Below are 16,272 nucleotides of genomic sequence, written 5' to 3'. Positions count from 1 at the left end.
ATCCAGATCAGTACTACACAGCTGGGCCTCCAGACAGCCATTCAAAACAGGTACCTGTGAACACAGCCATTTTTCTGACCAGCAGACAAAAACTCACAGGGAAAGAATAGCAGAAGAGGCACCCTCGCTCATTCCAGCCTACATCTACAAACAACTGCTTCGGATTCCATTTTTAAAAGGATATTAAAGTGTCATCTGCTGAGTGGAAGCTGTTATTAGATTCCACTTAGTCCAAAGTAGCACAAGCCTTTTATAACACGACAGTGTCATTTCTTAAAGTGGAAACAGGGGAGAGAAATGTCTGACGATATCCAGCTGTGAAACAGAAATCACAGGTCAACCAGGCTTACCCTTTGAGAAACACCCACTGCAGCATGTGCGCAGAGTGAAAAATAAATAAAAAAACAGTTCATCTGCTTCTAAGTGGAACTTTCCATCATAATTTCCATACCCCTCCTTACTTCATTTTTCTGAGCGTGCCAAGAATGTAGATTTTTTTCTGATTGTTTATGGAAAATAGGTTTTATATACACTGATAAAATTCCTGTAATTAAGAAAAAACATTTCCTTTGGGAAGAAAGCGGCAGTTGTTTTCTGTTCCAAGCAGAACACAAATAATGGGAGTCAAAAATCAGGCGACTAATTACAGAACTTAAATTTTGGATCACATCAACTACTAGTTAATGAACATATGATTTTTGTAGTTTTGAATAATAAACATATTCTTCAGAATTGCAATCTGCCCACAGAAAGTTCACAAACAAGACCAAAATTGATGAAAAAATTAACTACAGGATCAGAGGGACAGTAACAATATTAGAAAATAATTTAAGGTATAGCATAAAGATCTGACAGGGGAAGCAACATGTATAGAAAAGTCCTGCTTAACTACTATTCAAGTATATGATTATGTTTTAACATGACTTTGACAGTACAGCCCATACACCATTGAATGTGGACTTCTTCCCCTCTTACGTCTTCCTTTCTTACTTGCAGAGGTAAAGACACATGCCCTGTCCTTAAGTAACTTCTTTTTGTGCTTTTTGGCTTCCTGAGTCTGTTCTGACATCTCATACAGACAACAGAAGAAAATGGTGGATCCAAAGGCCCCTACTCCATCTCCAGGACTGTTTATGGAAGGCTTGAGTGTTGCAACACTCTCTGGAGTTGCTTAAGGACAAGTCATCACCCTCCTAAGCAGGTGCAAAAAATACTACGGCAGGAGATTTTGGATGACATTCAGAAGCAGGGGGACCCAGCATCTTGAGGGTGTCACCTGAGAGAGGCAGATGGTTCTCAGCTTCTGGCTCTGCTCAGTTTACACACCTTCTTCTTGGGTCCTGCTAAACTCTACATTAATTTGAGAAAGGCTCATCACCTGTGAAAGATTACAATCCATAGGAAGGCTATTACGGGGACTGTTCATTTTTAAGCACTGTGACTAGCCAAGTAGTGGTTTTACTTTCTGAGCCTTAATCTAATTCCTCTGTGGATGATGAAAACACTGCCTTATTTTCACACTGACAGTAAAAAAACCTATTTTTTTCCATGCACACCAATACAGCTGTGCACTTTTGTACCTATTGATAGGACGAGGGGAAACGGGTTCAAGTTGCATCAGGGGAGGTTTAGATTAGATATTAGGAGACATTTTTTCACTGAAAGGGTTATTAAACATTGGAATAGGCTGCCCAGGGAGGTGGTGGATTCACCATCTCTGGAGGTGTTTAAAAAAAGGGTAGATGGGGCACTGAGGGACATGGTTTAGAAGTGGCTCTTGTCAGGGTAGGCTAAAGGTTGGACTCGATGATCTTAAAGGTCCCTTCCAACCTCAACAATTCTATGATTCTATGATTCTATTTTTTCATGAGTAATAACATTAATACCTTACAACTCTATACCACATGTCAGCCTAGATACATATTATGTATATGTACTCCCCTGTAATAAGATGCAAAAATCCATGATAGATTACAGTGCAATGTGATAAATTGTACATAACATAGACCATCTCAAGATCATTCTGCTTCTTAAGCTACTTTTTTGCAGATAAAAATCAGACTGAGGGCCTCAGTGATAACTCCCAGTCCCACAGGCTCCATAACGGAGGCAGACGCAGAACCTGGTTCTAGATCCCAGAACATCCATTTTAACGTTTCCCTTCCCAAAACCCATCTGTGTTATGAACTGATACTCACCTTAATATGAAATGGTACATTTTAGTAGCCATTGAAATGGGTGAAAGACATTTGTATACCCAAGAGAAATGTAAAACAGCAGTTTCATGACAGCTGAAAAGAATGATCCTCTTAATTGTTCACCTATGCACTTTGTCCTTTCCGCTCCTTACGCATTCAGCTCTTATCACAGAAAAAAATCTTTGACTTTACAAAGCTGCTGTACCTCTACCATTTTTCATAAGTACTATAGTCATTTCATACATGGCCGTCAAGTTTATCAATGCAAATAGCAATGTATATGTCTGTCATTTGCAAATTACACGATAGGCTGAAGAAGGTGACTGATGTCTTTAAGAGTACAGAACACTACATTTTTTGTTTTGGATATACTTTCCAACATGGAATTATATCCTGTTTTGCACGGGTAAACAGAAATGCCAGAGCCTTGTCAACTAACCATGTAAAATACTTTTTTTAAAGTATCGTTATGTAATAAACTTCTGTAATTGAAACAAGACTCTGAATACAGAACAAATGGGTAGTATTAATTCATACCTCGTCATGCTGTCAACATTTAACCACATGACTAATACCACGTGTAGCCTGAAGCAAGAAAATCTATTTTTTTGCCTCTGCTAAATTAATCTGGGTTATTATACGTTCGTGGTTGATCCATTCCAAAAACAGGAATGTAGAAACTGTCTTGCAAACCAAAACAGAAGAACCACAAAAGTTCTTATTAAGGATTCATTTTCATAACTTTTATCTTCTTTTGCATTTTCACTGTCTCTAAAATATACTGTCCGTGATATTTGCATTGCATAATTGATACCAGTCTATCATTTATGCCGTATTATTTTACCACCAAGTAACTTTAGACAGAAATCTTATGTATTACTTATTTTGAAATAAAATCTTTAACAATACGCTCCAGGAAGACTGTTTTCTATTACTGATCTTGCCATAGTAACATTCGCAGAGGGCATGAAAGGTGTTAAAAGGGCCTATCAGCTGACAGTCCTGAGATTTAACAGATGAGTGCTTTCTAATGTCACCTCTAAATCGCTTTCGTTTGGGTTTTTTTTGCAAGTGATTTTACACATTAGGATTATTATATTCTTATATCTTGAACTATTTGTTGTTTTACTTGGTAAAGTAAGCACTGATATACTGATCCCATATTGTGGGTGCAAGCTACCAGCCATTAGTCCAATGCATCTGATGTGGTACGCATCAATTTGACTCACGGCACCCTTGTTAAAATATTGTCACTGGTGTCTTCTGGTGACCTTAACTTCACTGGTGTTGAGAACTCAGAACTGTAAGAAGTAATTATCAATATTTACATCGGTGACCTTTCGGCAAACGCCAGATTTCACTCTCCTTTTGAAAACGACGACTCATGACAAATGTAACAGATGTCAAAACTTGTCGAAAAAAGGACTTGAAAAACTGAAATCTGATATTAAGAATTGAAGAGTTTTCAACTATTGGTAATGAAAAGCTGATTTTTATTTCTACTTCGTAGCAGGCTCAGAAGATCCCTCTCTTGCACTGGTAACAACTTTCATAAAGATTTGCAAAATTATCTGTAAACTGAAGAACAGGAAAGTCTGGGCTCTTAAAAGCCTTGAAAAGATGGAGAGTGGGCTGCAAAAAACCACATTATTTGTCATGAAAAAGTTATCATCATTTTCTTAATGGCAGATCCAGAATCTCCAGGGGTTTAACAAGAAACAAACAGTTATCCTTGATGAAGAACAAACCCCTATCTATCCTCTCCTCTTCTCCCCATTCCTCAGCAGTGGTATCCCTGAGTGGAGGCTTTTGTAGACTGCAGTTACAACATGTGTTGTGGTAAAATAACAAATAAAATTGTTTCACTTCACCAAATCTGAGCTCTTGGAAATTTGTGTACTTAATTCAACAGCCTCCCAAAAGACTGGCCAATTTCTCCTTACCCTGTTCATTCAAACAGTTTACTGGTTTCAAGGAAGCTCTTCAAAGCAAGGTTTTCTTTGTGAAAACCAAGATTTTTCATTGTCTAACGTGAAAACCCAAGAAATCAGACTAAAAGCTGATAAGGCTTTGCTAGTTTGTTGCATAGCTATTTCTACAATATGCAGCAGAACAAAGTGATGGCTTTGCATGTATAAGCAAAATGGTCTGCAGGTCTTCACAGAATTTATAAATGCCAGTGTCCTTAATACATCGTTAAAATTCAGAAGTAAGAGTAATTCATTAAAAATTCAATGTTCATGAATATTTTTCACTACATTCCTGTATCATCTAAGATGGTCACAGCAGACACAGATTTAGGTGTGCATTGCCCTAACTTTGCAATAAAGAGAGAAAAAATATTAGAAACAAGTGTCCAAAGCCATAAACCCATTCCATCCTTCATCTGGAATTATCAAATACCGATTTCATTCTCATAGCCATGAATTGTATAAAATGTCCTTCCCTCTCCTATGCAGTAAAGGAGAAAAATTGTAACTGCATTAAGTAACCATATTTCAGCCTCTGCATCTATCAGGAGGAAAGCAATTACGTGGTAATGGAGTATTCTTGCCCGATGTGGAATCCTGGTCTCTGAATTCAAACGAACCCCTTTATTCACATTCATCAGGACATACTTTTATCTACACAATATAAAACAGAGCTAATATATCTCATATGGAAGTAAGGGAGATTCACCTGAAACGCAGTTCCTCTTAAAGATTTTCTAATATTGTCTCATTTAGGGAAAAGCTGTGCCTTTGCATTAACTTCACGGCAACTTTGCGGCTAGAACAGCTGATCCCAAACAGCAGGTGAACGTACACATTTTCAGCACAGCCCTGCATCTGGCAATCTGGTGAGACTTTATAAACTGTAGGGTTCTTTTATTTCCAATTTTTAAAATAATACATCGCAAACATTATTATTTCTGCAATGATAAATTGCTGTTGTCAGCTACCAGCATGATGGCAAGAAAACCGCTCAAATATGACATTCTTTTCCGTTGTTTTACTTGCTTGCACCTAACTGATTTATAAGCTGCTTTGCTTTGCTTTTAAAAAGAAAGGCATGAGTCACAGAAGAAAAATAATAGGTTCTTGGGGGTAATCATTACCAGCCTGGTTTTGCCACTGCTGCCATGACCTCTAGGAGTTTTTTGAAGGATTTTCTAATACAAAATTACTGTAAGTTTTGGTATGTGAAGAGGTGAAAGAAATACACAGGTAGAAAGGATGAAATACCAGGATTATCTGCATTTCATTGAGAGCTTAAAAAAAAAGCAACAACCATACCTGTATGGGAAACCCAAAGGAGGACCACCCTATTAAAGAAGAAAATGCTAGCATCTACCACAGCGGTCCTCATTTTTCTATACCGCACCAAACACTTAATAGTAAATAGATTACACGGACATGAGGCCACATAAAGTGCAGGTTTCTTCAACCTTCCTTCACAGAGGAAGCTGACAAATAATGTTTTCTCCTACAAAATCTGGACTGACAAAACTGGGAGGGGTTACAGCAGGCTAAATAAGGAATTTTGGTTCCCTTCCCCAGTAAATCTCTAGGGAAAAAAGGGAATTTTACTCTTCAGACACATACAGAATGTTACATAAAAACACTGCAGAAGATAACCGGGAGACCAAGCAACAATACACTGAGCTTTTGTTATGCAAGCACTTTTGTGATTTGCAGCGTTTTACCATGACTTATCCAAGATAAAGCATAATGTACTAGTCTGTCTATGGGGATATAAATTCTAACACAGACACACGCACCCCAACATGGCACAACTGAGGAAGAATGGAACTTCCTTTAAGCAGTACTATTCTGGATCTAAAATCACATGTGTGCTGGCCACTCAAAGGTCCAGCTCCAGGCAGCCCCCGTTAGTCTTTCATGTGAGAAAATCACATGCAAAAATCCAGAATTGAGGCTTTTTTGATAACGTTAAAGCGAATGAGCCAAAGGTGTCCGTTTTCCAAGTGTGAGACATGTTACTGTGGGAATGAATTAGCTCACACGAATGAGTGCCTCACCTTCGCTGCAAAACAAACCCAGAGGTTTGTCTGAGATATTCACAGTACATTCCTCTTCTACAGATGTTTTGACATTAGCAGCTGGATGCAATCACCAGTCAGCATCTAGATCAGACTTCCTGCAGCAGTCAATGGGGAAGATGAAAAAACCTTATACAGCCAACCAAGAAAATGACTCAGTTTGGAGGGCTCTTACACACTCAGCCAGCAGAGGTTATTAGCTCCAAGCTTTAAGACCTGGGGGCATATAATTTCATCTTGGACTGCACGTGTTTCTTCCACAGTTTGTTTTCCCGTTGATCTTACTGTCATCTGGCTTTATTTTCTTTAATATTTTACTATGTTTCTTTGAAAAACAGGCACTTTTATGATTAGCTTAGTTGGGCCAAATTGTAACAGGCAAAACTCCCATTGACTTCAAAATTGAGCAACAGCTTTAGGATTATTTTTCCAGAAGATTAGATCAAATTTGGCTCAACTCATACACATCTTTTTTCCTTAATTCCTTTTTCAGATCTTCAACATCTGTATAGAACATGGGTGGACTCCTTCGTCATCTTCAATGGGACTGAAGCCTATTGCTTCTGTTTATAGAATTCATTTTTGATCTAAAGGGTTCTGGGAAAACTACGCTGAGGCTGTACAGATAATAAAACAGTTGTTCAGCATGGGGACAGACCTTGGACCATGCTCACAGCAAAGCGGAGAATTCCACCAGGTACACACATATGTGCAATGAATCAGCTTCAGACATACAGCTAAAGAAAAAATTTGCCCTCTCCTATTCTGCTATGGACTGAAATTTAAAACTTTGGAAAAATCAGAATTGTAACATCTTCCAGGTGCCATAGAGAGTGCCACAGAGCCACTGCTTCACAGCAAATCAGGGGCTCTCTGGACTGTGAAGACAGGTTTGATGAGGTAAAAAGAAATGCAGGGATTGCATGAAGCATCCTGTTACACTCAATTATTTTTCTGAAACAGAAAAGCCAGATGCATTGCACGCACTACTTTGCTAGAAGTCTCTTCCAAAGCACAAATTGCTATTTTACCCTTGGCCTCTCAAATCCAAAGCTATTCCTTGGCTGGCAAACATAGAATGAGCGGCTGGGAGCTCCCAGGGTAGCAGGTATGTGACCTTATACACTTGTGAGATGACTGCTGCAACAGTAGTATCGGCTTGAAATAACAGAATACCTTACACCGAAACAGATGACACTTGACTAAATGAAAGCTAACAATTCATTTCAGTCCAATAGCAAATAAACGTTACTGAGGCTGGTCTGTGCCTTCAGGAAATGGTTGGAGGACTCAAACACTGGAAAGTACATATCAGCACTATCTTTTGGATATGGAGTTATCAACTGTTATTTCATTTATTGATTCAGCTAAAGAGAAGTACTCCATAGTTTGCTTTGGCGAGAAATTAGTTTGGAGATGCGCTCCTCAGACAACTCCAAGGTGGCATGCCTATGTGGAGCCTAGGTTTAAGAAAGGACTGTTGGAGTGACAAGATGCATAAGGATACAAATCAGTTAAGTGTGCAGCAAAAGGCACGTACGAAACATGTAGGCATCCATTTCTCTCTGGTGAAAGAAAGCCTTTGAAGGAAGATCACTTTCTGGGCTCATTTGACATCACTGTCCCTCATGACATTAGAGAGAGACTCATCAGCTCTGCTCAGAGACAACAGGGTGCTCTCTTCACTACATCTTTCCCTGTCCAGAATAACGCAGCACCCTGCCCTCATTTTGGTTTCCCGATACACTTGCCTGAGTGATGGCAATAGGGGTTGCGTTCTTCAGTGGCATCTGCTGCCCAGAGCCCCAGCCACACAATCTGCATCTTCCACCCAAAAGAGGTTCCTTCTGACAGCTGAGTAAATTAAGCATCAACTCTTAACATTTCAATCAAAGAAAGGAGGTGGCCTATGACTAAATATCTATGTTACGGTCATCTTTGCTCTTCCTTTAGTAACCCCTTGATTATTTCTCTGTATTCCTACAGCCTAAGAATTTTTATTGCAGAAAAACTGCAAGCCCAATTCAATGTTAAGGAGGTCCACATACTTCTAAATAGACAAGGTGCTCGGTGGTACGTCAACAAAAAGAGCACGTGAATATCAGAGTGCAATGCTGTTAGCCCTATGGCTACCACTGAAAGTACTTTATTTCTAGATATAACGATGTAATAAAATCAGGAAAGCCGACTCGCTTGTGCTACAGTATAGTTCAATTTGGACAGGGGTTTTTTTAAGTGCTGTCTTTGAACGGAATTACTGGATGCCAATGCAAAAAAAAGTAGTATAATTGCCTATAACGAATGCAATACAGTATTAACCAGTAGCAAAGATTAAAGTTAACCTGATGTGACTTGATTTCACATACTAAGTAAAACTTCATAATTAATCAAAGCCCTTTACTTATGTCTCTTTTTTTGGTATACATTGGTAATACAGCTTTATGCACTGACATGCCACATAGATCTGTATTTCTTACCTCTATAGTGTTTGCTCTTAAGCAGCCAATTAACCAGAAATGCATATATGGCATACAAAAGTCTTATTCTTATGGATTTTTCAAATTAATCTTTTTGGACTTTTGTGTGAGCAGATACCACATGCCTCCTTATAATCACTGTATTTTGCTAATTCATGTTTAAAGACTGAATGTTTTATCAAACTTTGTTTAAAGCATTTTGATGAAAAAAAACCCAAAACAATTAGAAATCATGGTAGCCCTTGAAATGAAAACAGATGGAACTTGAAAATTAACTAGAAAAAAGCAATTGCCATTCATGGAGGGCAACTGCAAAAGTTTTGTCCCAATATCTTAATCAATCAAGTGAGGCAAACAATTTTTACTTAACTATGTTAATAGCACGGTAAATGGTGAAGAAGAAGATGTAGGTGTAGTTACACAGACTGTTTTAGATGACTTACAAATGTGGGCTTATCTAAATCACATGCAGTTTAACACTGGTGAATGCAAGATCCAGAAACAAACAATATACGTCACACAAGTCCCTCTGAGAAGGACTTAAAATCTTGTACAGGTCATAGAGCCTGTCCTCCTGAAATTACAAGGTAGCTAGGAGGCTGTGGTGGTGTGCTCTCCTCTTTCCCCCCTCCCCGGCTCCTGCTCAAGCCATAACCATCAGTGGGAGTTGTGATGAGTTGCACCTGGGCTTTGGGGGACGGCTGGCAACACAGTCAACACACTGTGGGAATGGGGACCTAGACATTCTGTTGCTAGGCAAATATGAGTATAGGTCAATTATCTCACTCTATAAATAGTGGACAGCCCAAGAGCCCTTTGAGCTCTCCTGCCCGGCAGCGGGTTGCACACCAGGATCTCCCCTGCAGTGGGGACACCCCCTCAAGGTTACTACTTGAGATTTAGGCACAACAGAGTCTCAGTAAGTGGTTAATAGCATGCTAACTTTGAAATCTTAGCTAAGTGATATAAAGGATTGATTGCGCATTATGTCCTTTAGACACAAACTGTTGACCAAGTCTGGGACTAGGATTGGATCCAGCCGCACCTAGACTCCTCTCTGAGAAAGAGTTTAGAAAGCAAGGGGGTCCTTTCTGAACCTCGGGACTCAACAGGAGGGCCTCCCTGACAGTTCTGTCCGACCCTGCCCTCTATGCAGTAACCAACCAAGCGTACCTTGCCATCAAATCTCATAAAACACTGACGCATTTACTATCAACTTTGTTAAATCGCTGTTTTATGTCAATAAATATTTCACTGCTTCTCTCCTGTTAATCACTCTGTCCGCAATAGAGGGTTAATGCAATACACAAATATTTTGGCAAAAGAAAAATGCTGAATACCCAGTAGGTTCAGAGGAAGAAATAGGGAAGTCTGTACGTAACACTATGCAAACTACTTCTGGGTGAAATATTCAATTCTAGACTGGAATCCACTCTCCAAAAGAAAAGCTGCCAAAACTTGGAAGGGTTCAAGAAGTCTGAAATAGATGCGTTATCATGACAAGCTGTAAAACTTTGACCTTAATTTATCAAAAAAAAAAAAAAGTGATTGAGAGGTGACTTAAAAGCAATTTGGTTGTATTTAATTGGGAAAAAAGAATTTCTGACAACAGAAGAAATTTTACCGTATCAGGGAAATACATAAGAAGGTATAATCACTGGGAACTGGAGTCAGGCAAGCAGATGAGAAATAAGACACATTGTCTTCTGATTGTGAACAGTGAACCCTTAGGAACAGATGTATAACAGATCAATACTAATTTGATATCTTTTAAATGAAGAGTTGATGCCTTCTCATAAGATACTTGTTCACTCTTACAGGGTTTAAACAATGACTAGTGGGCAGATTGCGTGGCCTGTATTAGTCAACAGTGCAGACCAGATGGCCATAGACATCCCTCTGGCCTGAAAATTACTGAAATGCTAGTAACTACACTCAGAAACATTTGGAAAATGGGGACGCAGAACAGAAAGGAGATATGAGTGCTTGGGAGCAGATCAAAAACTTCATGAGACACCGAGAACCAGCACAAGGCACATTGCGGTCCCATATTTCCACAGGGGTTAGGGCTGGGGGAGACACAGGGATTTGTTTAGAGACTGTTTGTTCTAGCTAAATTGTTTCCAGGATCTAGTTAGAAGTATTTAGAAAATCCTTTCATTAGCTAAGAATAGAAAGTAATCTACGCAACTACAATAAGCAACATTTTTTCAGCTCTGGGTACTCCCATCTTCATCTGGCCACTTGCTTCAGGAATTAGTCGTACGTGGCCTCTTGACTACAGCCCCAGTGTAACCAGACCAGGATTTATCACACAGAGCACGGTGAAAAAAATGTGACAATTAATAATGGGCTTAGGTTTGTGGACAGTAGCAGATTTTATATATTTAGCTGCAGTTGCTAAATATTAAGAAAATAATACAGAGGTATAATATATCTAAGTTATCTATATCACATATAATACAAAAATATATATGCTATTATAAATATATAAAACATAAGAGAAATATTACACATTAAGAATAAAAAGCTCTCTGTAATTTCCAGTCTTCTGGGGAACAAAAATTATATTCGCTTTTGATAACTCCTCATAGCTTTCACCCACACTTCAGTCTCGGCTTATTCACGTGCCATGTATCATAATTTCCTGTCATTTAAACCACCAAGTCGCATTTCCATCTTCAGGGCTCCCTCTGAACAGCCTAAAAGCATCAGCAAAACTGTGAACAGCTGATCTCCTCCTCTTTTGTCAATGAATGTCTCCAGCTGCTTTTTGAAGGTTATACCTTTCTGGTAAAGTGTTTCTGGTTGTCCTTCATATTCCAGTATCCCAGCAAGTACCACTGAAACCCACCACATCTAAGTAACTTATAATATTTTAAAATGCCATTTTGATCCCTCATCATATTTAAGCTTTCAAATACCTTTGGACAATCTGACCCAGAGTATTTGCATCCTAATTTCTGTATGGATCCTCGCAGAAAAATGTGAAAAATAAGAACGAAACTTTCTCCTGATAGTGCTTCTGTAAAGCTTTACCTGAAATTTTACAGTTTATATGCAATCATTAGACATTTCCAGCAAGATCAAAATCAGCTATGGAAGCTAAAACTCTTATACTGGCTTCCAGTACCAGTTGCCACACATGAAAGCCTCGTCTGTTTAAAATCTGTCAAAAGGCTGCTTTTTAAAGAAAATTAGTTTGTTAAGAATAAAGTTAAGAAACAAGTAACGGAGCTGTCAGAAAATCGTACTGTATAATTAAGTTACAGCAAATTGAAGTCACTGAAATCTCTCTCATGATTTTGTGTTTGGCCAAACAGTGAAGCAATGCAGATGATACAGGTGGGGCAGAGAATGGCTTGAGAGCAGCCGTGAGGAGGACTTGGGGGTGCTGGTGGATGAGAAATTGGACATGAGCTGGCAATGCATGCTTGTAGCCAAGAAAGACAACCCCATCGTGGGCTGCATCAAAAGAAGTATGGCCAGCAGGTCAAGGGAGGTGATTCTACCCCTCTACTCTGCTCTGGTGAGACCCCACCTGGAGTATTGCATCCAGCTTTGGAGTCCTCAACACAAGAAGGACATGGACCTGTTCGAATGGGTACAGCAGAGGGCCACAAAGATGATCTGGAGCACCTCCTGTATGAGGACAGGCTGAGAGAGTTGGGGTTGTTCAGCCTGGAGAAGAGAAGGCTCCAGGGAGACCTTGTAGCAGCCTTCCAGTACCTAAAGAGGGCCTACAGGACAGATGGGGAGGTACTCGTGAGCAGGGAGTGTAGCGATAGGACAAGGGGTAACTGCTTTAAACTGAAGGAGGGTAGATTTAGATTAGATACTGGAAGAAATTCTTTACTGCAAGGGTGGTGAGGCACTGGAACAGGTTGCCCAGGGAAGTTGTGGATGCCCCATCCCTGGAAGTGTTCAAGGCCAGGCTGGATGGGGCTTTGAGCAGCCTGGTCTAGTGGGAGGTGTCCCTGCCCATGACAGGGGCATTGGAACTACATGATCTTTAAGGTCCCTTCCAACCCAAACAATTCTGTGATTCTATAATTGCTATTTACAATCCCATAAGCAAGGACAGCCATTTAACCTGAAGAGCTAAAACTCCTCCATAAAACAAAGTGTTTAGAAAAGAAGCAGATTTCCATAAATGATTACATTTTGATATAAGATACAAAGAGAAATTTTGCAAGATCTTTGTAACTGAAAAGCACTATGCAGAAATTACTGTATGAAGAAACAGTTTGCTTCATACAAAGCTCACAGTTTAAACCCACCATCTGATCAGGTTGACTAATTTTTAGTGCTGGAGGCCAGATGTAAACTAATACTACCAGGCTTAAATATCTGAGTTTTAAGCGACCATGGCTAGAAATACCATTTTTTCATTAATTTGTCAGAATACTCCAAATAAAGAAGTGTTTCAGTCCCATCTGTCAGGGTTCCTCCAATAAGCTGGAAGAAATTAGCCTATATGCTTATTATATAAAGCATGACATGAAATTACAATGTCGGTTCTCAAAAGAGTAAAATTCTTAAAGGCAGATGTAAATGTGCTGCTTCTTCAGTGCAACGAACCCTTAAGATAAGTTTGTAATCAGAGTGATAATGCTTGACTAATACTTGATTCAGGAAATAAATTCCAAAACAAATTCCTCTCTCTACTCTCTCCTAAGCTAGAGCTTGAAATACAAGTGACAGAAAGACATTTTTAAAAAACTATATTATATAAAAATGTGAAAGATTTTTGTTTTGGAAGAGGCTGCAATTCTACTTCTGGTACTGCACATGGGGAAATATGAGAAAAAGCCTCAGTCTGACCGATTTCTTCAGACAAAACAATCTCCTAGATAGGCAGGGATTTTCTTGTACAGGGAATGAAAATGACACCAAAGGGTAAGTGCGATCGGAAAGGATAAAAGCAAGGTGGATTCTGAACTCTTAATTGAAAATCAGGAGAACTCAGAGACTTCAGTCACCTCCAAACCTTGAAAAAAATCTCACACCAAAATATTTAAACTTTTGAAGACATTTTAGCGCAAGGCTTGCAAAAATCTGCCTGCTTCTTCACCTGCATTAACAAAGGCAGAGTTTAGTATTTTGACTCCTGTAGGTACCTTTCTTTCTCTGCTGCAAGTAGTCCCATTAGTTAAGGACACTTACCAGTATGAACAAGATATCAACAAAGAACTCTGTTTTCTGATTATAATACAATTATAATGAAGATCAGATGGAGCAAAATTACAGTGCTTCCTTCAAAATAAGTCAAACAACTTACACCTAGATGAGTTGCAAAATTAAAATTATTGCCCCATAACGTACAGATATTTGTTAAATAAATTCAGCAGTACCTGCATTGCCACAATTTTCTTTTCCTTTATATGCTAACAATTCTTCGTCAGATTTGAATGCAATTTCTGCAAGCTGGATAAAAAGGGCTTACCTCCTCTTGCTCTTCCCCACAGTTGGAGAGAGCTGCATGAGTGCATCTTTCACTCCAGTGCATGTGTTTTAAGAAACTATCTTTTTAAAGGTTGTAAAGTCATCTAGGGTGTGCAAATAAAAGCACTAAGAAGTAATCGCATCCACGTTGTTAGTGTGCTGTCAGATTATGAAACGTTATCAACATTATCAGGTGGGACATGTCAACACGGGTGTCAGCGGTAAGAGACACATGGGGAACTGCTGCAGCATAGCACAGCAGTCCAACATTTTGTTATCTATCGTATCTACTGGTGATCAGCTAGTTAAAATCTTGCATAAGGTGACTGCAAAATCTTGCATCACGTGAGGTGATACTAAATAGGAGACACGACCAACGATCATATGAGACAAGAACATATCCGGGGCTAAATGGCGCCGTTACAGGTGTGGTGACAGCTAGCTTGTGGCTCCCCTGCCTCTGGGGCAGCCCCAAAAATGGCACCAGCGCAGCTTCAAATCCAGGAAGATGTTCTGCTTCAGGCTGGCTCGTACCACACCAGAGCTAATTCACTTGAGTCTCGTTTTCTGAAGTGCTGAACACCTGCAGTTTCCTCTGATTTCAGTTGGTGCAGAGGGTACTCAGCGCTTCCGAAAACCAAACATTATGCATGAGTAGACACGCTCTGAAGAACCAGATGCTCCACAAAGGCCAAAACTGCCACCACTCACAGAAGCCCTGTGAGTCTCCTCCAGAGCAGAGTCTGAAGTGTGCAGCTTCAGAGAGAGATGCTCAAATACCTCCAGCAACTACAGAACAGGAATAGAGAGAAGAAAATAATAATGCCACCCTCGCTACTGTCAGTCTTGCAGTATTTTAGACATCTGAACAAGATGGGTGGTGCTCACTCTCTCCAAGTTATCTGGCAGGCAAAGAAACAAACTGCAGCAGTTTCAATAGGCCGAATCGTTTTACATTCGGACAGGACAATTTCACACAAGAGGTGGATTGCTGAAACAGCGTATGAGGAAATATTCCTGTCATTTCAATAAAAGAAGGAAATCTGTTGCTACCATCAGAGAAAACAGAATAGCGTAATCATAAAAGCACATCGCTTCAGTGGTTTCACAGTAAAAAAAAAATTAAAATTATTTAAGTAACATTTGCCTAAAATGCACAGAAGTATCAACTAAATATAAACACAACTGTCTGAGGTAAAAAGAACAGCAGATAGTATCGATTAGCCCACTGCTTAGTTTTCATTGAAGCGCTCTATATTGTGCACTCTCTGAGTTAAGAGCTGGCGCTCTCTGTGCGCGTGAAGCCATTCTGCAGGGACTTAAGAACTACAGCTTAGCCCTCTGCAACTGGCAACCAAATACAGGAGGATTTCAATTTATCTGGAACACAAATGCATCAGGGATATATTAGGGATGCAGGCATTACAGTGTTTTTCGTATGTGATCCTTTTTTTCAAGGACAAACACCAAAAAGGTGAGAACGATCAAAATCAAAACTGACTCTTACATGATAAATTCTGTCAGGTTGCACCATTTTTTAGAGTCCACTTTCTTCATCATCTCTTCAAAGGATTTTCCACAGGCAGGCAACTTTTCTAACATGAGAGATTCATTGCAGAGATTAGTCTGTTGACGTGCACCTAGGTAAAATCAGAAAGCACCTTAAAACTCAAACACTGAAATAGAAGAAGCACGAACACATCACTCACAAACTCCTTCACATAATTCTGCTTGTCACCTACACTGTTGCAAACCTAACATTCAGCTTTCTAGACAATTTTCTAGATAAAATATACCTTTACATAAATTAATTAAAAACATAACTTAATATCACATACTATAGGTTACCATATATAGTATCATCTTTTAGACAGAGCATAGAGGAACATACCTAGTCACTTTTCTGATCTTACTTAGCTTCTACTCATGCTAATTTATTACTGTCTGTTTGCATCTATAGTTAAAAGCTGACTGGAATTACTGATCACGTACTTCAGTGTAGAAAGCACTTCTCAAGCCTATACAGATCTGTCCCACTGAACTAACCATATGACTGTAAATGAACTTGGATGTCGGAAACAACTGTATATCTTACCAGCTAAAGGGCTCA

General features: G+C 39.3%; 1 protein-coding gene across 4 annotated transcripts in view; it reads right to left on the bottom strand.

Annotated features, from left to right (window-relative positions):
- RAMP3 (receptor activity modifying protein 3) overlaps nucleotides 1–16,272 on the bottom strand; it is a 56,849-nt gene that overhangs the window by 20,530 nt on the left and 20,047 nt on the right. For 3 of the 4 annotated variants that reach the window (XR_010069899.1, XM_063325655.1, XM_063325657.1), the window contains exon 3: nucleotides 15,670–15,802. The exons of the other annotated variant lie outside the window; for it this stretch is intronic. Coding sequence is in view for 2 of the 3 variants with exons in the window: in XM_063325655.1 (XP_063181725.1) it covers nucleotides 15,670–15,802 (133 nt within the window). In the remaining variant the exon portion in view is untranslated. The remainder of the gene's footprint in view (nucleotides 1–15,669; nucleotides 15,803–16,272) is intronic. 4 annotated transcript variants of the gene reach the window in all.

This window comes from Chroicocephalus ridibundus, chromosome 2 (genome assembly GCF_963924245.1).
Source record: "Chroicocephalus ridibundus chromosome 2, bChrRid1.1, whole genome shotgun sequence".
NCBI lineage: Eukaryota > Metazoa > Chordata > Aves > Charadriiformes > Laridae > Chroicocephalus > Chroicocephalus ridibundus.
Note: the sequence above shows the minus strand (reverse complement) of the source record. Positions and strands in the feature narration are given on the sequence as shown.